This window comes from Geospiza fortis, unplaced genomic scaffold, assembly GCF_000277835.1.
Source record: "Geospiza fortis unplaced genomic scaffold, GeoFor_1.0 scaffold772, whole genome shotgun sequence".
NCBI classification, from domain to species: domain Eukaryota; kingdom Metazoa; phylum Chordata; class Aves; order Passeriformes; family Thraupidae; genus Geospiza; species Geospiza fortis.
Window position 1 is genome coordinate 12,144 of NW_005054670.1, and position 23,370 is coordinate 35,513.

Consider the following 23,370-nt stretch of genomic DNA (forward strand, 5'->3'; position numbering starts at 1 on the left):
CGTGATAAGTGCTGCAGAGCAATTGCTCTAAGCTGTATTCCCATGGGTTTTGAGGAACAGTTTGTTGTAGTGTGTTTTTTATGTGGCATGTTGGCCATCACAGGGCACCCCCAGGATTGCTGAGGGATGAGACCCAGCCAGCCTGGATTTAGAAGGGGTAGGTCGTGTCTGACCAGCCTGGTCTCCTTCCATGAGCAGGTGACCCTGCTGGTGGGTGCAGGAAAGGCTGTGGATGTGTCTGTCTGGCTCCAGCAAGGCCGTTGGCACTGTGTCCCACAGCTCCCTCCTGGAAAAGCTGCAGCCCAGGGCTGGGACAGGAGCACTCTGTGCAGGGCTCAGACCTGGCTGCATGGCCCAGAGTGGTGGGGATGGTGCTGCATCCAGCTGGGGCCAGGCACCAGGGGTGTCCCTCAGGGCCCTGGGCTGGGACCAGCTCTGTTCAGTGTTTGCATTGATGCCATGGATGAGGGGATTCAGCCTTTCATCAGTTAATCTGCAGAGGACACTGAGCTGGGAGCTGTGTCCATCTGTTGGAGGGCAGGAGGGCTCTGCAGGGAGACCTGGAACAGCTGGATGGATGGGCAGAGTCCATGAGATGAAATTTAATAAATCCAAGTGCCCAGTCCTGCACTTTGGCCACAATAACCCCTGCAATGCTCTGGGCTGGGGACGGTGTGGCTGGGCAGTGCCCAGGCAGAAAGGGACCTGGGGGCACTGAGGGACAGCAGGCTGGACATGAGCCAGCAGAGTGCCCTGGTGGCCAAGAAGGCCAAAGGCTCCAGGCCTGGATCAGGAATGGTGTGGCCAGCAGAAGCAGGGAGGTGATTCTGCCCCTGCACTGGGCACTTGTGGGGTCACACCTCGAGTGCTGTGTCCAGTTCCAGGCCCCTCAATTTAGGATAAAGATAATTTAATTGATAAGGTGGTGTTAGGTCACGGCCTGGGACTGGGTGATCTCCAAGGTCTTTCCCAACCTGATTGATTCTGTGATTCTGTGAAATGTCCCAACCCTTTTTTTCCTTACATGGAATGATGTAGACTCTTTATGAAGAACACGAATTTATAACCAATGATCATTTGCCCTATGTAGTTAAACAGGATCAGTCTTTGAAACTTTTTTACTAATAAGATGGCCATTTGAATGTAAAACAAGTCAATTATTTAGGATTAAGCCACCTTTCAACTGCATTGAAGGAATACTGAGTTTCTCAGATTTGCACAGAAAAGCTTGGAAAGTGAAACAATACTTTACAATACTGGATTGTTGCTTTTTAAATCTGAAACATTAGCCCTCTATGATGATTTTTTCTGTTTTAGTATTACAATCAGTAATTTACTTTATTTTCTTCCAGTTACTAAACTGTTCTTATTTCAACACACGGAGTTTTGTTTCCTCTACTCCTCCCTGGTACCCACATGGTACCCAGCTGCCAGCTGGGATTAAACCATGAGAGCAAAAATGACATTTCATACATTGCCTGTGCTATTTCAAGATCTCCTGTAGGCAAATGAAAAACAAAGTAAAAAAAAAATCAAAGCACTTCTCATCTTTCATTAGAAACTTTATTGTATTAACCTACAGGGATGTGAAGTGAAATATATGGTAGTGAAAGGGAGAATGATGAACATCAGTCATCTTTGGAAAATATATATATGTTTTCACAACAAAACACTTTTTTTGTCACAACTAAGAAAAAAAAAAGCCAGGCATACTTGATAGGTTTTCTCTAAAAATATAATACAGTTCAATCATATCAAAGTGAAGTCTTGTGGGCTAAAAAACTGCAAAGTTATGTTCAGTGCTCTAGCACTAGGATGAGTGTATCAAATGACAAGGTTTTCTCTACAGTAACTGATAAACATACACTCATTTGTTTTCAGTAATTTCAGATACTGTATATACAATCTTTAATATAAAGCATTTTTTGTCAAAACTAGCTCTGTGATCTTCAGTCTGGACTTTGGAGCTTCAGTGTAAGAATTACTATTTGGACACATACTGGATAAAAAATTGCTGTTAGTTTACTTGAAAACCCAAGATATTTAGAGTAACACATTCCTTGCTTTTGATTTTATCCTAACTTCACTTCAGTATGAACCTGCAGATTGTCTCAGCAGAAAGTGTGAGCACAATGAAATCTTCCTTCCTGTAATCTGCTTCTCCAATTAAAGTTAATGGAAGTTCTCTGGGTAGATCAAGATAAGGACAGATTTTATGTGTAACGGTGTGTTGTGATTAAAATCTTGGACATAGCAGAAAGCTGTGGGGTTTGTTACGCTTCTAAGTGGCCTGAATTAATAATGCCTACAGTATTTAAAGCCTAAAGTTTATACTTGCTACTTTAAAGTCAGCTATTAACTTGGGGTAGCTTTTTATTGAAATGGTGACACGTTGCTACGGGAGAGCTACCTCCGTTTTCAGTGCTACATTTTGTCCCTATTGAAATGTGAATATCCAGAGGCAAGGCATCCCTTTCCTTTGCTGTCTGTGGTGAAGTGAAGCCAGTTCTCTGAGTGCTGGCTGAAATTGCTCCATCCCCTGAGCCATTCAGTCTCCTCCACCCTACAGAGTGCACCTCCAGAAGCGTTTGGATTGTGTGAGGAGCACAGTGGGATCTACAGGAAGAGGACTGAGCTGGGGGTCTCTGGAGCTGAGAGCAGAGTGCCCTCCAGGCAATCAGTGTTCTGAGCACCTCACCAGGCATCACCCTCTGAAGTAAATTCATTTGCTTGCCCTGCATGTACTGCAGATCCAGCTCAGGTTTATGCAGACGTTGCTCCTGCTGGCTACACAGCAGGAGTTTCACCCCCACACAGGAAGGCAGGCCTCAGTCATGTGTGCATTTAGAACACACACAATAAGCAAAATGACAGTAAACCCATCTATTTTCATGAATATTTGACTGAGTATTTCACTTGAGGATATGTGACATGCTGGAAATTTAAAAAACATCCCAACATTAATTCAGCTCTTCCCTCTTCCATGTTAAAAGAACTGTTTGTATGATGAAGATAATTTACCTAGTGGTCTTCAAAAAGAGCAAGAAGTTTTTGTGAACTCCCAGTTGTTAAATGCAGCATTTTGTATTCACGGCTTTAGAGAAGAAAGGTTTTATTTTAAAATCTGTTTCACACAATACAAAAAAAATGTATATACCAGTAGCTCTACATTTTATCTAGATGCATACAAACCCAATCAATACCTCATTTTAGACAGGGATTAAATGGCAAGGAGCCTTAGAAATCTCCTAGCTAATACCTGTACTTCCCAAATCCAAAGGTAATGGAATTCTTTATTCCAAGGATGTACCAGAAGTGCCCAGGGAACTGCAGAACAGCCAGGATCCTTCTCCCCATCCATCAGTGACACACCAACCCTCAGGACCAGGTGGAGCAGAGGCACTGCCAGGTCATGTTAAATGCTGGCACCTCACTCTGAGCTTCCTAAAAATATCTTTTCACTGAGAGAGGTTATCTAATCTATAACAACCATGTTATCTTCAGGTTGATGTGTTTGGGGAAAATTCTTGGTGAATTTAATTTCCACTGAATCGTGCAGCTCATAATAGATTATTTTGGAAGGACTGAAAGGCTCTTTTGGGAAAAAGGGGCTGTTTTGGGAAGATTATCTCCATCCACATGATCAACAGAATAAGCGAAACTTTAAGGAGGAACTGTTTTTTTACTTTTCTTCTGCGTTCTTGTTGTCATTCTCAACAAAAAACACCTTGATTTTCTTCCTCTGAATTAATGAATCAGTGTGAACTGTTAGGTATTTTTTAATCACCCCTGATTGACATCACTGTGAATTCTTACTTTGATCCTCTTGCTCTGCCCAGAGGTCCCTTGAACCGGACAAACAAAAGGCCAGTTGGCAAAAATGCAAAAGAAATGGACACACACACACACTAGAATATTTTTTCAGTTACAAGCTAGCCCACTAAAAACACAGACACACAGCGTAAAAATGGAGAGAGAAGTTAATGAGGGTGAGGGGGGTACATGTGTCACATTATTAGCAATGCAAAAGACCAGCTTAAGCATGTGTTGCCCTACATCAACTATAAAAAAAGAAAAGGTGCCTTTTTAGCAAGTATGCACAGAGTTTGCTTAGTTATTTCAAAGAAAAAAAAAAAGAACACTTGACTATCTTTATCCTATATTACAGTAATTATTACTACCTTTTTATAAAATGTAAACCCTTCCTTGCAGTTAAGATTTACAGAAGTCATCACCTTTGTCCACTCCTTACGTAATCAGTCCGTGGTGACAAAAATAAACTGATTCAATTTACATCTTTTTTTGAAGTAATAACTGATATGTTGTGGATTATTTAGTTTGTGTGTGGCAGAAACAGTGGTCAGAACTGCAATGTGTGAAGCTGAACTGTAGCAAAATACTTGTTGAAGACTGGTGCTGGGTCTACAGTACTAAGAGATCTTGAAGCATCATGTAAATATTGATGTATGCAATCATTTTCTCTCCAGAACTATTCAAGCCAAGTACATCCACCACCTGCAATGGAGACAGCAAAGCCTGTTGGTGGATTTCCCAAACAACTGCAACATTGTGCTTCCTTATCCCCATCAGATCTTGTTTCTTGTAATATGTCTTGACTAAAGATAAGAATGGAGGGTAAAATTTGGCAAGGCAGTTTTCCTTCTACGAGTGAGTGACTGGTGAATCAGATCACCTGTACAAAGTGGTATTTGGTAAATTGCACTGTCCTGGGAGTATTACTACTCTGGAACATGACATGAAGCCTATATTTGAAGTTGCTAAAATGTGATGTTATCAATACTAATCTGCAAACTACTATTTTTTTAAGCCAGTATATTACAGTATAAATGTGTTGCATACCTGTTTCTATAAAATTTACTGCCATGAAAAAAAAAAAAAAAAGTAGTAAAATCAGGATCCCCAGAGTGTGGCATTTGTCCATCTGTCACTTGTATACCCAATACAGACCTCGTGCTGAGATTCTGCTTAAGGTACAGCAGTTATCTGCAGGACAGATCAGGAGCCGAGAGCGATGGTAAACGAGAGAGGGAGGAGCACGACTGTGCCATCTGCCCCTTGAGAGTCCCAGGGCTGCAAGCATCAGCTCTTTGCGGGGTCATTTGCTGCTGACCCCCTCTGTGGAGGGCGTGGGGCTCTCTCTGACGGGGAGCAGGTCGTAGTGGCAGGGAATGTGGCTGTTTTTTGGGAGGGCGTAGGGATCCTGGCCGAGGCGCCCGCCGCCGCTGCCGAACGCGCCCTGGACAACGCTCACCGTGGGCTCTGTGAGGAGAGAGAGCATGCACTCAGCTCCGGGGAAAACACTGATACTCTATTTCAGTTTCTGCTTCACTAGGAAGATTCCTCATCGAGCTGAGTCCTGAAATGCAGCTGTAGAAACACAGGTTGGTGTTTTTGCTTCACACTTGCAGCAGGGCCCTGCCATGAGTGTCTTTACTGACAGAAACAAGACAGCATCTCTTCTTTATGTGTCTTTCATTTGAGCAAATTAAAAAAACCCAAACCAAAAAACAACCTGAATTTGAGGGTTTCAATCAAGACTTTGTAACAGTCCTTAAAAGCAGAATGGGTATGTTGATGGAGTTCAGTGTTCTCTAATTGCACGCAGAAAAGGAAAATACATACATCCTGTGACACTGGACACAATTTATTACAGCCCAGAGATGATCAGGATAGCTACCACTCCACAGGACCACAAAGAAATATAGAAATACAGCAACTAGGTAGGGCCCATAGTGGAATACTGTGTCTGTGGGTAAAGATGCTATGTTATTCTGATCAAGAGAAGGAAACAGAATTTCAACCCTCCCATGCATAACTCCAGCTGCATTCAGTCTAACCTAGAGCTGAACTACATTGCAATCAAATGCTAAACTTATCTTATGCTGTTGGTTAAAGGAAAACTTCCACACCAGAGTAATTCAGAGGTACCTGTAGGTGACAGAACAGAGCTGAAGGTACTTCAAACCCTGTTTGTGTGAATTACACCAAATTAGTAAAAACGCTTTTGTTACAGCTTTTGGGCAGAACACGGAATCTGAACGCGTAATTTTGTTTTCCCAGTGGCTTACACATGTTTTGATGAAACTGAAGCAAAGACTGAAAAGCCCTGTGCTCTTTGTTCCTAACCCCCAGCACCCAGAGGTGGATTTTGTACCTACCAACTTCATACACGTTCTTGCTGGCTGTGGCAGAGCCGGCGATCTCGGCGTAGGGGGAGTCGCGGCGTGCCGGGGACTTCATTTCCACGTAGCCACATTCTGAACTCTTTGGCACCAGAGCTGGTGGGTCTTTGATAGTAGCATAGGGGTTCTCAGAGCTGCTCAGTGAGCAGTTACTTAAATTGTACTCCGAGTTCTTCACCAGATCTGCAAAAAGAAGAACATGTTACTGTCTCGAGCATTGCTGCGTGCTATGGAAGTGGCTACCAAAAAAAAAAAGGGTTTTGTTTCATGCTGAGCTCTAAAAAGTCACTCAGAAGTGAAGATTTAAATGGAAACCAGTTGTAACACCTCAAAATTATTTGCAACAATCAATGAAAGCCCCTCAGTTGCTATTCTCGTTAATGGACTTCATCTTGCCACCAGCAAATTACTGTTTCAAAATTCAAGCATGTTCAAATTTGGTTAAAATAGTGCCTAGCACTATATGGGGATAATGATAGAGATAAGCTGAAGAATCCATTTTTAACAAGCACTTCAGAACACTTCCTGCCCCTCCAGGTGCTGAACTCAGGACACTTAAAATCTGAGACTGTTCCCAAGGGCAATGTCTGGGCAAATGGCAAATGGCATGATTTATTTCTAGGGATGGCTTGGGTGGTGCAAAGTTTGAGTATCTGAGTACACAAAAAGCATAACCAGCTTCTTCTAAGTATCTGTAAGGCACATGCAGGAAAACTGCCAAGGAAACATCAGGTGCCTTGTGATGTCAGGATTTAATTGGAGGATCAATAACTGGTTTCAGAGATGTATTTGCTTGTGCTGGGAAGTGATTTTGTGGTGTTTGTGTTAGTTTGTTCTCTGTGTTGCTTTGTGTTATGTTATTTAACATGAGACTTCTTAGCTCATTCCTGACTCCATATCCAACATGAGGCTGCCCTGGTGGACCTGTCAGTGGATGGGTGCTCATGATTTTGTGACTCATTTGAACTGGGCTTTCTGTAATCACAGAAGTGTAGAATTGTTTAGGTTGTAAAAGATCTTTCAGATCACTGAGTCCAACCATTTCTGCAACACTGCCAAATCCATCACTTAACCGCATTCCTAAGTGCCAAATGCCAGCAGGGTGGTACAATGTAAAGTCTTGTGAGAAAACTGGATCATTCAGAAGATCAAAATACCAGATCACCATTACCCTGAATTTTGGAAGCTTCTAATTCCTGCCTGTGTGTCTGTATTTCGATATCCTTTCCAAGGGCCTGCAGTGGATGTGGTGAAGGTTTGTGGTCATGCAGACGACGACCAGCTGCAGTTGGAATTGCCTTTTAAAGCCTTTCAGCAGAGGCAGCACGTGTTCTGCAGTCTAGAACTGAGCTGTGTGGTGACTCAAGAATGACAAAAACCATTTGGTGTATGTGACACACAGGAGACTTAAAATGGCTTGGTTTGTGGTTTTGTTGGTTTAAAAGAAAAATAAAAATCCAACAATCTCATTTCAAAAAAAAGATAAAAACCCCACATCAGCAAACAAACCAATCATGCATTGATTCAGTGCCTAGGAAAAATTTAGTTCCAGAATGACTTTTTTATATTTTCATCACCTAGAAACCAACGGTAATTTGGGAAGAATAAAAGGCATGTCTATGTAGTTCCATCTAAATACATCAGAAAACAACCTCACCTTTCAGGGACTTCCCCACATATCCCCTATCAAGTCCAAAAGCACCTGAGGAGAAAATGATACAAAAAAAAGAGAGTAGTTTTAAAACCAAAGAAAACAAAAGTGATTAGGCAACAGCTTGTAAATGTTTAGGAATTGCCTTGGGACTCATTTCTGCCCTAGCTGAAAAATTCTTTCATAAGGGCTCTGGAACTGCCCAGGATGGGGGTACAGAAACACTTGTACTATTTGCTTCCACATTTTCCAGCAGGAACAGGGGAGGTGGGTCATGAGGGACCATTAAATTATCTGAAGTTTGACCTCACATAACACCAGTTACTCACTGTTGAACAATCCCAGTAAGTTCTGTGGGACTAAAGCTTTATTTGTTTTTGTTTTGTTTTGTTTTGTTTTGTTTTTAATCTGGATAAACCCTACCCACCAGAAGGGCATCCCACCTTGACCGGAAAATCTCAGGGTGTGCAGAGCTTGCTCCAATTCTCATTTCTCTGCTTCCAAATTTAATCACTCCCAAATCAGGGTCAGTGGCCTGAACACCTTGCACCTGAACCTACAGCTCTGCAATTACCTGTTACTGATTTCCCTCAATAAAAGTAAACAGCTGAGCACAACAGCTGTCTTCAGAGACCTGGCACTTTCCTGGTTACTCATCTGTTCAAAGAGCTTTCATTGATTTTGTGGAGAGCTCATTTCTAATTAGGCTGTATTGTGGTACTATGCTAGAAGCATTATAAAAGCCTGAAATGGTTTTATCCATGCACTATCTAAACAAAATGAGTAGTTGTCAAGAGATAAGTGGTATTATTTTAAGGAGACCTAAACATAATTAATTTACTCCTACCCCATCTTTATTTACTAGATCTCATGTCACCTGTGCTGTTGTTTTCACAAGTTTAACGCTCAGGTCACCAGCCTCGAGTTACCCAAGTAATTCTATTTTATTTTCTAGCAAACAGACACAATATCAGCATTCATCCAGTCCTCTGGAACCTCCCTGTTGCTCAAGATCTCCTGCCTTGGGTTAACCACAGCAAGTGTCACTCGGGAGCATTTAGTGCAAGTTCAAATGCTCTAAGAAAATATAAAGCTGAATGCTGAGCATTATGACTGAAATCCTTTCCTGAAAAAAAAAAAACCAACAAAAAAAACCAAATCCCAAACCAAACACAACGGATCTGAGCCAGAATTGTGGTTTGACCAAGGCTGGGGAAGAGCAGTGAAAAAAAACCAAACAGTGCTGCATACTGTTGTTCTGAATCCCAGGGTTTGATACATATCAGTACCAGAAATGAAGGTAATTAAATTTTCTGAATTATACTGCCACTGAAGGTCCTTTTTAAGGCTTTCACTGGGCAGTGCAGTCCAGCCTTTTTGGAATGCATGGGAGTGGAAAAGGGTGAAAAGCAGGATACAGCAACTCTCACCATTTCTTGGGAATTTCTCTTCTTAAAGGCAATGCTCTTTTAGCAAACAGGAGGCTTAGCTGGGAAGATCTACTATTTACATCTGAAGTGGCTCAGGTAATGAAAAAGTACATTTGAAACCACTGATTGCATCTTGTGGTGATTAAAAAAAAAAAAGAATATATGCAACCTTTCACTTATTTAATAGGAATTTGTAATTTTGTCCAAGCAGACCCCCATTGCTCCATGAAACTAGTGAATAAGCAAATATTTTAATAAAAATGTGATATTTTACACATCATGTCTGCACTGGGCATCAAAAACTGTTCCACCATTCCTCACAAGGGGTCACTTTTTAATCTCTTCCTGCCTTAAGGGATGCATCCCACATACAGTGAATAACATTCCCATTCTCCTCCTTTCTTTTTTTTTTATTTTTACCAAGCTCATTGAGGTAGCCACCGTGTTTCCAGTCTGCTGGCAGTGTTCCTGTGTAGTCCATGACAGCACTTCGTTTGCCAGGCTCCATATTCTTCAGGTTCACAAACAGCTGGCTGGTTTTTGCCTATTCCAAAGAAAGAGAGGCAACAGAACTGAAACTGCAGGGAAGATGCTGAATTTCCAGGTGGCAATCAGGAAGAGCAAAAATAAGCCAAATAGGAGAGATGAGGGAACAGTGTAAAATAAACTAAAGACTGCCAGAAATGTCCATGTTTTCCTGCTTTACCTTTGCCAAGGTCAGTCTCTCCATGTTGGTGACATGAGGTGGGCTGGAGCACTGGGTCAGAGTATGGTAACTGGGGTTTGAGAAATAGTGGCTGTTGACATTTCCACCATTGGTATGAGGGATGGTTTCTGGAAAGAAGAAGAAAGGAAAATGAACAAAACCACGGGATTTCTTTCTTAAGATACATTTTTGAGAGTGCTGCACTGATTTACAAATCTGACCTAGAGTTTCTTAAAAAAATAAACCCAACAAACACAAAACTAAGTATTTTTTATTCATTCCAGGAAATGAGAGATGCAGGGCAGTGAGTGACAAGTCATGTCCTTGCTTTTAGCAAGGAGCATTCACAAATGTAACCTGCTAACTTAACTCCTCTCTCTGCTGTGGTCCCTTGCTCTGTTTTTCCTTCATTATTACAGTCACTGCAAGTCTGCACCAACATTTTCTAGTGCTCCAAGAACACCAGGACCTTGGCTGATTTGCTTTTCCTTAACTCAAACAAGTCTTCCTGGTGCCTTGTTCAGCTGCTGCTGTCCTTGACAGTGGTGTTCAGAAGGCACAATTGCCTCAAGTTTCATGTACCCTTGAATCCCAGCTCACAGGCACTATAATAGGTCAAAAACTCTTGTTTGTTTCATTGCTCCTTCCCTTAGTCAGTTTCAAGCCTTTTGCTGTCTGTTTCTCTGCAGAATGTTGTTACAGATAGAATGAAATCCTGATTTTCTATGCTCTTCCTCTATTCGAGCTGTTGGCATTGAATTTAAAAGTCCGTTGTAGAAATCAGATTTTGCCACATTCCAACTGGATATGTATAAAAGCAGGCACAGAGGATAGAAATGTCCATGTTTAATGCACAAAAAAAAGTTTGAGGGTGTAAAATGTTGCACAGGAAAGTGAGGTACATGGTCACTTTTCTTTAGAATTAAGACATCTTGCCAGGGTGTGCCCCCTTCATGGTCTCAAAAAGCAGAAATATGTGAATTCAAGCCCTGTTAGGGGCAGATCTGAGCACAAAGACAAGAGACGGAGGGGGGAAAACAAAAGTATTCTAAACATGACAAACCTGAAATGGTGTAATCTGCATTGATGACCCTCATAGCAGGGGTGTAGGTCACAGTGGGCATGTGTGTCTCCTTCCCTTTCTGCTTCTGCCTGTAAATGATGAACAGCACCAGCAGGAAGAGCACAACCAGGACAAGAATGATGATGCCAGCTATGGCTCCTATCTGGTAGGAGTCAGCAGGGAGGGCAGTGCTGGTACGGCTCAGGCTGTTCAGGTTCCCCACTATAATTACACCAGCTGGAATGGAAGAAGAAATGAAAATAAATGGCAAAAACCCAGAGGGGGTCACGTGTCAGGAGCAGGAGACAAAATTTCACTTCTAAATCTAACTGTATTTAGTAAGGATAGAATAGAACTCTGTCAGGAACCAATCCTAAATTTAAGGAAGAACACTTAGAATCTTCACAGAAAGGAAAAACACTCAGAATTTTCACAGAAAATGAGATGTTTTCATGAATTTGAAAAAGTAAGAACATTCTTTGGGCAAAGGAACAGGGCTAGTAAAGCCCATGCTCCATCAGCACCTTTGAGCAGCACTGCCCTGTAATTTCATGCAAATCCATGCTCCACTTACTTTGCTCCATTTAATTATCACTAATCTAATTTAAAGCCTCAAAAACATACATGAATTAAAAGAATGGGTTACTCAAAATAAAACCAAAACCACCTGTCAGATTTATTTAATGAATGACGCAGAGATGGTGTTCAATAGGTGAAGCCAGTTTCTGTGTGAAAAGATGACAATAAATTTGATTATGTCTGGGCTTTACCTTGATCACACCTGGCTCCTTTCCAGCCTGGGCTGCAGTAGCAGGTCCCTGTGATGTGGTCACAGGTGGAGTTGTTCAGGCAGTCACAGATCTGGCGGCATCCATACCCGTATGTGCCCTGGGGACACTCTGCACAGGACAAAAAGCAAGAAAAATCTCATTAAAGTTTGGGGTTCCAGGCCTGCAGCACCACAGGAGTCCAACCCCACACGTTCCTGTCCCTGGGCAGCAGATGGCAATGTGTCATCAGCATCAGATCTCTCCTGGAGATGCTCCTAAGAGGAGCATCCTCCTCGGTGTGCAGGAGGGAGAGAAACTGTGCTCAGATGTGTATTCATGCTTCACCTGCAATGCCACCAAGGCAGGGCAGTGAGGAATCAGGGGGGAGGAAAAAAGGCCAGAAAAGACAAATTTTTAGAAATTAGAAGGCAGTGAAGAAATGGGCAAGGTGTGAATAAAGAGCCAGAAGACTCAGATCCCACTGCCTGAAAAATCTCATTATCATACAGGTGGAGCCAGACACCTGGATGGTGTCCTGTGGTGTGACAGATGTGCTGGTGTAAAACAGCAAAAGGAAAGGGCCCTAACAGTGAGTCCAAAATGCACCACACATTTACAGAGAAATGTAACTGCTGCCCATTGCATGCTCTGATACTGCAATGTATACACTGAGAAACTACTGACAGGAGAAAAATGCTAAATTATGGAGAATAAGGTAACTGGGGAAGTTGTACTTCATTATTTGAATTACTTGAATGTAACACTTAATTACGGATCAAAGTGTCTCCTACCTCATGTAAGTATCCTAGTAGAGAATTACCCTATACTGATAAATTTTTTTTCTTTTATACTGCCACCTCTTGGTACTGCGTGGTCTGGCGCATTATAGTAGATCTGATGGTTTTAGGAAGTGTAATGTTTCTTGACTTTTTCTGTAATTTCTTGAGAGTTCTGCACCTATATTTATTTCCTTTTGTCTTTTTAAAAGAATCTAACTCATCTTTCATGCATTCCTAATTTGGAGTAATTAAAAAAATAAAGTAGCACAAAGTGTGCCAGAGAATGGTCTTGCAGTCTTGACAAATCCCCACTCAAGTGAAAAAATTCATGTTTATGTACCTCCTCCTTCTCTTGATTACACTCAATAAACAAGATTATAAATACTGAGGTAAATGGGTGGCCAAAACCCATCATGTCACAATGTATTTTTGCATTTCAAGATCTGAGTTAGAATGAACACCAAAACACGTAGCTAGACGCTGCTAAATCATTATTATCAACTTGTAGGATAAAATGCAAAATCTGTAACAGAGTTAGATTTGCCAAATTATTCAAAGTGTTGTTTTGACATCAAGAGACTATCTTAAAAAGTTATCTTCTCCTGAACATTAGTGATGTTTTGAGGAGAACACAGATGTCATTTGAATGCACAAATTTGGAAGCAGAGCCCCGTAAAGTCAGCAAAGGTTGGACAAACAGTCCTGTGCTCACAAGCCTGATTATTCTTTTAATGGTGCACAACATTACACCACCAGTGATGTCAGTGGTGTTATCCCTGATCTTCCTGAGGAGAGAACCACACGTGTGTGTGTGTGAAAACATGAAAACAAAATGCCACCTACAACACTTTTACAAACCAGCCGCGCTGTAAACCCACACTGCGAAGGTTAATTTCATCCACCAGCACTGATGTGTTAGTTCCTGCTTCCAGTTTTCCAACTATTAGCTGTCACTGTGGTTTGTCCTAATGGATACATTTCATTACTTTCACAGGATTCTAATGACAATTCCTTGGATTCATTTTGTTTCTTTTACACGATGGAGTAACTGGGTGTTCCTTTAGCGTTACACCCAAACTGACTAAAACGCAGTGCAAAGAAACAGAAACCACGATTGTGACAGCTTAATTCTGTGGGGTTTTAAACGGTTTGGAAAAGCCTGTGGCCAGCCCTGTGCCCATCAGAAGTGGCTCTGGAGGCCAGAGGCTGTGTCCCAAAGCAGAGGGAGGGGTGTGCTCACTGTGCTCGCAGTGCCGCCCCATGAAGCCCGTCCGGCACGTGCACTGCCCGCTGATGTGGTCACAGTCGGCTCCGTTCTGGCACTGGCAGATCAAGGCACAGTCCTTCCCAAAAAAGCCCAGGGGACACCCTGCAACACAAGCAGAGGGAGGGGGGAGAGGGGTGAAACAGCTGCTTTGGGAGTGGAAGGCAAACATTCTGGTTTGGTGTGTTGCTGAGGATTGCTCCTGCAGCTCCTGAAATGGAGAGCTGTGTCAGCGCAAGGCACCAAGACCTGCCTTGTGTGGAGTGGTTTAAAACACACATCAGGCAAAATTGAATTTGGGAAATGGTGCTGGCAGCAGAGGTTCTGAAAAGACAGGTCCTTGAAGAAATGGGCTTCCAAAGAGATTTGAGGGCACTTTGGAAGTCTGCCCATCAGTCAGTGACTCTCTGGCCATATTTCCTTCATGGTTTGTACTGAAGCATTAAAAAAGCCAAAACAACAACATATTGTACCTGAGCTACTCACAAAGAAACCATTTCACTATGAAGAAGACACACCACTGCAAAGAGATCATTATTCACCAGCAGGAAGCAAAAAACCCCTGATAGCTGACAGCTGAACCAGCATAGTGAATGTCTCCCAGAACTGCATCCATATGGTCCTGTAATGTATCTGTTATTTCCTGCCACTATGACATTACTCATTTGAAACAGCAAAGTTCTGATTTTATGAAAAACATGTATTTGAACACTGAATGCAAAATAAAGTCAGCAGTCCAATTTTTCTTGAAGTTAAATGCAGGGGTTGTGGCAAGGATCACAGTCAGTGATGGCAACCTGAATTGACAGTAAACCAAACTGAAAGTGTAATGCAAAAAAGATAAGATGTCAGCTTTACTCATATTTACTTCTAACAAATGTTTATTTCTCAAACTTTGTATGAGCTCTTAGCCTGCACATAATGAATGACAAATACCTACACCCAGTCACTGCACAGCTATTTTACTTTGACAAAAAGCTCTTAGGGGAAAAAAATCAGTACTAATGTATTTCTTCTTATTACATGAAGAAAATTCCAAAAGAAATTATGATGTTACAGTCTAGTGAAATAATCTTTCAAGGTTCTAAATAGAAACAGCTTCTGTATCAGTACTCGAATTCCAGGTTCAAGCTGTTCTGGAGGGTAATTGTGTCACTGATGCTCAGACTAAGGATGAGCACAAAATTCACTTACTCTGTGTGCAGTAAAGGCCAGTCCAGCCCGGGGTGCACTTGCACTCCCCATCGTAGGCACTGCAGAAAGCTCCATTGTGGCAGTTGCACGTGTGGATGCAGTTTGGTCCCCAGTGGGAAGGTGGGCAAGCTGCAACAACCCAGAGCAATTAATTAACCTCAGATGACAAAGGTTCCTTGATGCACATGAATAGAGCTGCTTCCATTCACACATGAGCACTGCTTTGTTTGCTGTTTTTCTCCCGAGTTCATGGTTTGGGCTGCTCTGTTCTGAGCAAACAGCCATAGATTTATTCATTTATTTCAGCTAAGGAATCACTTTTACTCCAGGTAAAAAGTCCTTAAAAATATTAAATGGGCAAAAAATGCATACTCAATACTTAGTAAATAGGGCATTCACAGCAGCTTTCTCACAGAAAAAGCCATTAGATTTCCTTTCTCCACTTGTTTTTTACCCTGCAAACAGTCAAGGTGGAACAGCTTTTATACCTCAAAAAGTGAAGGAAAACAGAGAAGGTGGAAAGCCTAGAGCTTTAGATACAATACAAAGGCTGCTTCTTGTGCTTCCACTGTTAAATTTCATGTATTTGCCTAAATGTGGGGAAGATAATCAGGTCTGTACCTTAATCTGGTTAACTCAGTTGCTACCATGGGTCCAATAATCAATTTATTTTTAAACACCAAGTAATTATCCAATAATCAATATAATATTTCTAAACACCAAGTAATTATCCATAGAATGGAGATTATTTTTTGCGCAATCATGTAGACTGATTATGAGACAGAATTTACTGGCTGCTTTGAAAATGTCATGATGGATAAATCTGATGCTATGTGCTGCCACTAGAACTGTGAAGTGGTTCCAAAATACTAATTACTATTCAGAGAGAGCAAAAGATAATTTTCTTCATGGTAGAATATCACTAAGTGAAGAGGGTACTCTAAGAATAGACTCTTTCTGTTGAGTAGATTCTCATCTTGAGGAGTTTTTTCCTTCAGTAAAGAAAGCAAAGTACTTTAAGTAGTAGTTAGTATTTTAAAAATAAATAGTAAAAGAAATAATTCTTTAGTACTTTAAAAATAGTTTTATGGAAGTACAATGTCAGTGCTTTGTAGGAGAGAAGCAGGAGGTCAGACACTGAAGCCTTGGTTTTATTCCTGTGTAAATTTAAAAGGGTAACTCCTCATAGTTTTGTACTGATCTAGTTGCCTGAGACCAGTAAAACTGTTGAATCCTTTAAACATTTGCATAATGATTTGTGCATAAGTGAGCTGTACTTTTCCAAAGTATCGCTTTTTAATGAATTTCAGTTCATTAAAAATTATATTATAATTTTTAAAAACCCACTAAGCTTGTTTTTTTATTACTATCACTTCAGTTGTGCCTTGTAATTTTTTTTGTTATTGTTTTGTGTTTGAAATTAGTGGTCAGCTAGGAAGGAATGTAAATCACATACAGGCAAAAGGTTAGAAGTTTAAAAAAGGTCGCTGGTTCTGAAAGAAATTAATGGAATCATTATTTTCCATGTGAACGAAAGGCCTTTATACAAAGCAAATAAACTTCCTCTGTTATGGTCTCTGAGCACAGCCTCAATAAACACTTCCATTCATATTGCTGGCACCATTTTCTTGATATTGATGCGCTGACTAAGTCCCTCCTCTTCCTAAATACCCCTATTCTGCTACTCTCCCAACTACCTACTTATTTCACCATAAAAACAGGGACCTTTGTAGCCACTGGCTTCCACAGGAATGGGCCCGAGATTTATTTTGGTATCATACTGGGCTGTGCATGCTAATCACTTCACAGAATTTAGCCAGGAAAGTTGTTTTTCGGGTTCTTTTCCCAAACTGACCAGATGTTACCCTGCACTTGTGCAGAGCCTGGTAACCTGGGCCAGTCAAACCGTAAATGATATAAACCAATGAGCCATGTTATTAAAAAATGCACTTCCCTGGAAACTCCAGCACAATGTCTGACATTTCAGGGTATGGTGCAGCTTCTTTTAGTCACAAAAGTGGGTTGAGCGAAATTTTGGCAAGTGTGTGTTTCAGACTGCGTGGATTTTAGCACCTTATGGGATTGGATATGCTTCTTGTGAGAGTCTTCCTTAAAACAATTCTTTACTCTAATTAGTAAATCTCATAGACCCATCCAGGCATATGGGGAGTGACTACTTAATAAAGTAACTTTACAAAAAACAGTAGAATTAGGACCTTCCCTTCTCCCTTTTTAGGCAGTAATGAAGAGTCCAGTGAGTTCAGCCCAGGAAGACAATACTCATTGAGGCATAATGACACTAAAAATGTCTATCTGTGAAAACACTTATAAAAGGAAGAAAGAGAAAAATGCATCACAGAGTTACAAGCACTTAAAAAAAAGGCATAGTGAAAAATTTCTTAACAAAATGTTTTCAAATGCTTAGTGAGAATAAGGACGGTTGTGCGGCCAGAGCACTAACCTGTGCCTGAGAAAATTTCAGCTTTGTTCTTGGCCTGGCCAGAGAAGTTTAGGATTATTTATCTCTCCATTATTTACCATGAAGTCCTAATTTCTGACTAAAGACAGTGTTTGTTTACAAAAAAAAAAAAAAAAAAAAAAAAAAAAAAAAGTATTTGAAATAGCAGCACCCTGATTATTTGTTCTAAAATTAAAGGTGAAAAAACCCCTGGGTACTTACGCTGAGAGCAGTCACTACCAATCCATCCAGGGTAGCACTGACAGGATCTATCAATAGGATTACAAGTCCCATTGTTGGTGCAGGTGCATATTCCAGCACAGTTCTTCCCAAATCTGCCACTGGGACATACTGAGAAGACATTGTCATTATTAGAACTCCTTAGTGATCAGAACAAGATTTCATTTTCTGCATTTCAGGAGAAAACTACTAGTATTTGGATTGAGAGAGGTATAAGGGTAAAGTGAGGTATGATAAATTACAGTGAACACAATATCCATATTCACTACACAAACAATGCAATTTAGAGTACAGAGGGTTTCACACTGAAGGATGAAACAACGTAAGACTTCTGATTTATAAACTGAACATTCCACAACAGAAAGTGTCTTCGGTTTGACAGCCCCCAGGTGATGGAATGGAAACCATCCCACGGGGCTCTTTATGGCCAGCTGTACCTTCATTGCAGAGGGCTCCTGTGAATCCAGGCAGGCAGTCACACAGGCCAGTGATGTGGTGGCAGGGCCCACTGCTGTGCACGCACTGGGGGCAGGTCTGGCTGCAGCAGTGGAAGCTGTCACTGCTGCTCTCCTGCCATCAGCCACCCTGCAGGCCTGGCTTGGAGCTGGCTCTCTGCTTTCCAGCCCCAGAAGTGGTCGTGGTTATCTGTGCAGCTCAGTGATTTAGACTCCCAAAACAAGATCTGCTCCCTCTCCTCAAGGATTTGGTGTAATTCTGGCTCATCGCGACTTTGTTGACATTCCATGTCAGGCCACCCTGAACTTGGATAATGTTTGGAATGCATACATACTTTTTTTTTTATTTGGCTAAACAGGGACATCTTTTGAAGCACATCTGAAGTAACAGAGAGATTAGTTTTATCTCCAGATGAGTAAGGTCATCTTAGACCTTGATTCCTGATGTGTTTTCTAGCTTGGAATTCAAATAGCCACAACTTCACTGGATAAAAAGCACAGATGTTTTCCAGTCAGCCTTTCTTTTACATGGTACAGAGTCACTCTAACTTTCAGGGAACCTGAGACCAGAAATACAGAGTTGTGCAGTTAATTGTGATGCTAAAAGCACGAGTTTCTCAAGAAGAAAAAGAAAAAAAAGGGAGGAAAAAAGGCTGCTTCTCCTTCTTTGTTGATCTAATCCCTTTTGGCATTTATTTCCTGATAAATTAGAATATTAGGTAAGAGAGCAAGAGAAATACCTGAACAGCTGCAATTAGCACTGACTAAACTACCTTGGAATCTTTTCAATATTTCAATTTCATTCAAGATTCAGTCTTTTAATTACACACTTGATACAAGTTATATGGCCAGGATCTCTCCAGAGAGATTAACTTCTCCAAGTGAAACAGTGCCAAAAGGTCTTCCTGTTTACTGAAAAGGCAGTTTCTGACCAGGATCCAAATTATTCCTATGACCTTTGTCTTCCCAGCCTGCAGACCGTGCCTCAGAGGGGCACTGGACTGGGAGCCCCTTGTCCAGGTTATAGGCAGAGTTCCAAAACACCAGGGAACATTTTTACGTGGCAGTGTTACACTTGGGATGCACTGATTGACTGCAGGGCTCTCACAGATTAGATAGTGAGAACAATTAGTGCTCACAGTCAGGAATGCTCAAGGAATACTAATGCCATACTGATGTGGGATTTAGCAGTGCCATGACACAGCCTTCAGCTGGAAACACTGCTATTCCTAAACTGACAGAACTTCACCTTCCTCTGGTTCTCCATCTCCCTGACAGCGACCATTTCACGTCATCTCCTGCCTTTTAAGCCTCTTTTGGAAGAGCCAGGAGCATCTTTGCTTGTCCTTAACCCACCTGCTCCTGGATCCTGTTTCTGGGAGACCTACCCTGGAAACTGGGCTCCCGTCCAGTTCCAGACAAATCACACATTTCTCTTCCCTGAACACCTTTCCCTCACAGCTTCAGTGATTCAAACTGAAGACAGCTGGACTGCTGGCAAACTGTGACAAATTTTGGGAGGGCAGACTTATTATTTTACCTCCCTAATTCTGGCATGATTTTCCTTAGTTCATCTCTATCTCTCTTTGTGAAATTTGTATTTTGCCCAGACGAGTTTTCCAAAAGGAGCCATAGGTACATTTGACATTCTCTGCTTATTGTGGGGCCTGATCCCACTGACTACTCTTACAAAACAACTGCTAAAGCCCCAAATATTAACTAAGCTAATGGTCCCTAGCAGACAATGGGAAGGCTTTTAGTTTCTGAAACTCAAGTATGTTTTATTTACCTGTATTACAAACTTAACACTCGTCAATCACATTTGGAAATGCTTTAGAATGGAATCCCCTATGACATGCCTTGGAAAGTCATGTTCATAACAGTGCCACAGGACAGTGAATAAAAGGCTGTACCATAACAAGAAGAGCACTACTAGATGAAACATTTGTTCATTTCAGGTAACCCTTTTTTTTCCCTGAATATTCATGTGTTTTGACAAAATGTCCAATCAAGGAGTGTTTCCTAGCCTTTCAGACTGCAATTAGCAAAGCATTAGGATGTTGTATGATATATTTTCCAAGCAACTGAGGGAGAAACAGAGATTTTTAAAGTATTTATGTTATCCTTACTTCTCTGGCAAGTGGTGCCTCTGTATCCTGGTGCACACTCACAGATCCCATCATCTGGAGAGCAGGATGCTCCATTTTTGCAGTAACAAGGCAAGGAGCAGTTTGGACCCCACTGTCCCTCAGCACACACACTGTCACAGTGAATACCTGCAACCACAAACAAACAAAACATCTGCAAAGAGCTCTTGTGCACAGTTAGGTTAAACGTTTGCTGAACTTTAAAACACAGCTCACACAACCTGTTTATCAAAACATCACTAATATGATAAGATAAACCTGCATCTCTGTTCCTGCCTTCCCTAGAACAGTGAATTTCCCTCATATTCCAGTTTTGGTGAGAGGCACATAAATGGCTTTTGCTTCCTCCATAATGGCTGTTTCAAAACAGCAGAAGGTTTTTGGTTTCAGATTTTATGTTTGGGAAATGCACGACAGAAGGTACTGCAGGAACTTTTCCCTCTGAGCATTCTTTGTGTCTGATATAACTTGTGTATAATAATGGGGTGCGGGACATGCAATGATTTCTAATTAGTGGTGAGCTGATTACTGCTCAGCCTCGTACTGAACGGAAAAATGCAGTGCACACAAAGGGTTTCCAAACACACCATGTGAGCATTCCAAAATGCTGAGCTGCCACAGTGTTAAGGATGCTGGTCAGTCAGAGCTTTGTTTAACCTGTCTCAGTATAAAACTGATTGTAAAATGGCCACAACCTGAATCTCTACACATAGATCCTAATACAAACCACCCATTACGAGCATCCAATCACAGGCTGCTGGGTTCTTTTCTTTGTTTGCTTGTCATTTTTCTTCACAATGCAGGAGCATTAAATATAATTTCCCTGCTTTTTAAGAAGCACTGTGCATGTTAAATGCCAGCAGGCACCACCGTGGAACTCAGACCCTATTGTGTCTGCAGCACTTTGCATTAACAACCAAGTTTTATTGTAACGCCTCCACTGAATGAACCCTCCACTAAGGGAAAAGTGGACTGGATCCAACCACAAGCATGTCTTGCTTTGTAAGTATTTCCAGCAAAATATGCCACAGGTTCAATGGCTGCCAGGGTCCTAAAAAAACCAAAACAGTTTTACATGTGACAAGGAAAAAAAAAACAACTTTTAACTTTGAACCTACTGCTTGTAAAAATCCTGAGAAATAATTACATGGTTTGCTGATAGATCAGACTGAGGTGATTCCTCATCACCCCCAGCATGTGCCTTGCAAAGCTGCCCATATCTAAAAACCAACTCTCCAATTAGAGGAAAGGTAGAACTCCAGACTCTTGAACTGTTTTTCTCTGCAGGACAATCAACAGATTGAAGAATCAAATATGCGTTTCAACAGATTGCACCAACCTGTGCCAGCATGACAGAACACCTGACTTTAAAAATCCAGATACTGACAGACGGTACCCAGGCCACCTCAAAGCCCTAAATGCACAAGGGTCATCAGAACTGACCTAAAACAAACCTATTATCAGAAAATGGAAGGCTGCTTACATCACTCCTTTTTCTCTTTCTGCCTGCCTAGACGGTGTCATTCTCCTGTCTCCATCTACATTTGAGAGTCAGTGCTGACTTGGTTCTCAGCAGTCTAGTTCAAACTTTTCAACAACTCATTTAAGCAAATTAAAGAGAGATGTTTGATTCTGACAGATGCTGGTGCACAAGAGGAGCATGACATCACTGCATTTAATACATTTTTTTTTTCCAGAAACAAGACCACTTCTTCCAGCTGCTGCTTTTCCTGGTGCTCCCAAACTTGAGAAGGTGGGTCTCCAAGTCTGTGAAAACACAGGCAGAGCCCCTCAGAGGGTTATGTGCCATATCACACATAGCTGCACTCGGTGCACCCTGCTGCAGAAAAGACATTTTTCACAGCCTCAATGGGTGTCAGCGGTGCTCAGTGTATAATGGTCACTATTAACAAGCCAGTGGTTGCCAAGAGCTACCAAAGTGCATTATCTGAGATTATGTAGACCAGTGACATACAATAACACCAGGCTCAATTATACTGCCTTGATCTGTGCACAGAGGATGCTTTATGACAGCAGAGTGTCCGAGGGTGATGCGGGCACGCTGGGATGGGGAAGACAATGGGTCCCATGCTGCACAGAGCCACGGGGCTTAAAGCAGACAGAAAATACCACTAAAAACCAAAAAAAGGGGGAAAAAAGGCTCCTTCAGTACACACCAGGGAAAACCATCCCTTAGGGAAACTGAAAAAACCTGCTTTTTATCTCCCACTCTCATCCCTTATGAGGAGGTGAAGAATGGCATCATTATGCTTAGCAAATAAACAGTGTGCACTAAATGTCACTGGGTAACAGTGATGACAACATAACACACTGAAAGACTGCTGAACACAATTCTGTTCCACTGTAATTTTTATTATATTCACTCTTGATCATTAGGAAAATCAGTTTTAGTCCTCTGAGTGTAACAAACCAATGCAGCAAGGCTGAAATCATTTAGTTATTTACTGCACCTCTACTTATTAAAATAGTTTTCAGTCTCACTCACTATTTACTTATTTAGGTAAGTTCACAAGGCACTTAAAAATAACAAGGTGAGTTTCGTATCTTATGGTTGTAAAAACCAAATGTGTATTTTTGAGAAAGAACAGGTCAGAAATATTAAAGGGATTTTAAAAAATTAAAAATTATTTTCCAGAGGGATGCTTTTTATGAAATTTCGGCAAAGAAAGCTATGCTTTGATAGAAAAGCCAGAAATTATTCAGGAAAGAAAAAGCATTTTTACTAGAACTTTCAAAGCAAGATTAGACTCACTTTTTACAACAGTGTTACCAACTGGCTGATGACTGCCACAGTTTCGTGCAAGTATTAATCTCTGACACAATAAAATTGTTTTTATTAAGTTTTCGTGTTGGTTCTGATACTGATAAGGATATCTGCGAGAAAATGTTTTTGCCAGAGCTATGGACAAAGAGCTCTTTGATGGCCTTCACAAGTTGCTAGGCAATAGCTGAATGGTCATGATAAACTTCAGCTAAGCTGCTCTGAAGA

The 23,370-nt window shown here is 41.4% G+C and overlaps 1 protein-coding gene across 1 annotated transcript in view; it reads right to left on the reverse strand.

Annotated features, from left to right (window-relative positions):
* Positions 1-1,541: 1,541 nt before the first annotated feature.
* The window catches only part of MEGF10 (multiple EGF like domains 10), a 66,998-nt gene continuing 45,169 nt past the window's right edge, over positions 1,542-23,370 (reverse strand). The window contains exons 13-25 of the mRNA XM_005430705.3: positions 20,343-20,489; positions 19,382-19,385; positions 18,196-18,320; positions 17,741-17,869; positions 15,061-15,189; positions 13,843-13,971; positions 11,824-11,952; positions 11,054-11,290; positions 9,991-10,118; positions 9,705-9,828; positions 7,861-7,905; positions 6,180-6,386; positions 1,542-5,280 (exon numbers count right to left, since the gene is read on the reverse strand). Of these exons, the coding sequence (XP_005430762.1) occupies positions 5,117-5,280; positions 6,180-6,386; positions 7,861-7,905; positions 9,705-9,828; positions 9,991-10,118; positions 11,054-11,290; positions 11,824-11,952; positions 13,843-13,971; positions 15,061-15,189; positions 17,741-17,869; positions 18,196-18,320; positions 19,382-19,385; positions 20,343-20,489 (1,697 nt within the window). The 3' untranslated portion in view covers positions 1,542-5,116. The remainder of the gene's footprint in view (positions 5,281-6,179; positions 6,387-7,860; positions 7,906-9,704; positions 9,829-9,990; positions 10,119-11,053; positions 11,291-11,823; positions 11,953-13,842; positions 13,972-15,060; positions 15,190-17,740; positions 17,870-18,195; positions 18,321-19,381; positions 19,386-20,342; positions 20,490-23,370) is intronic.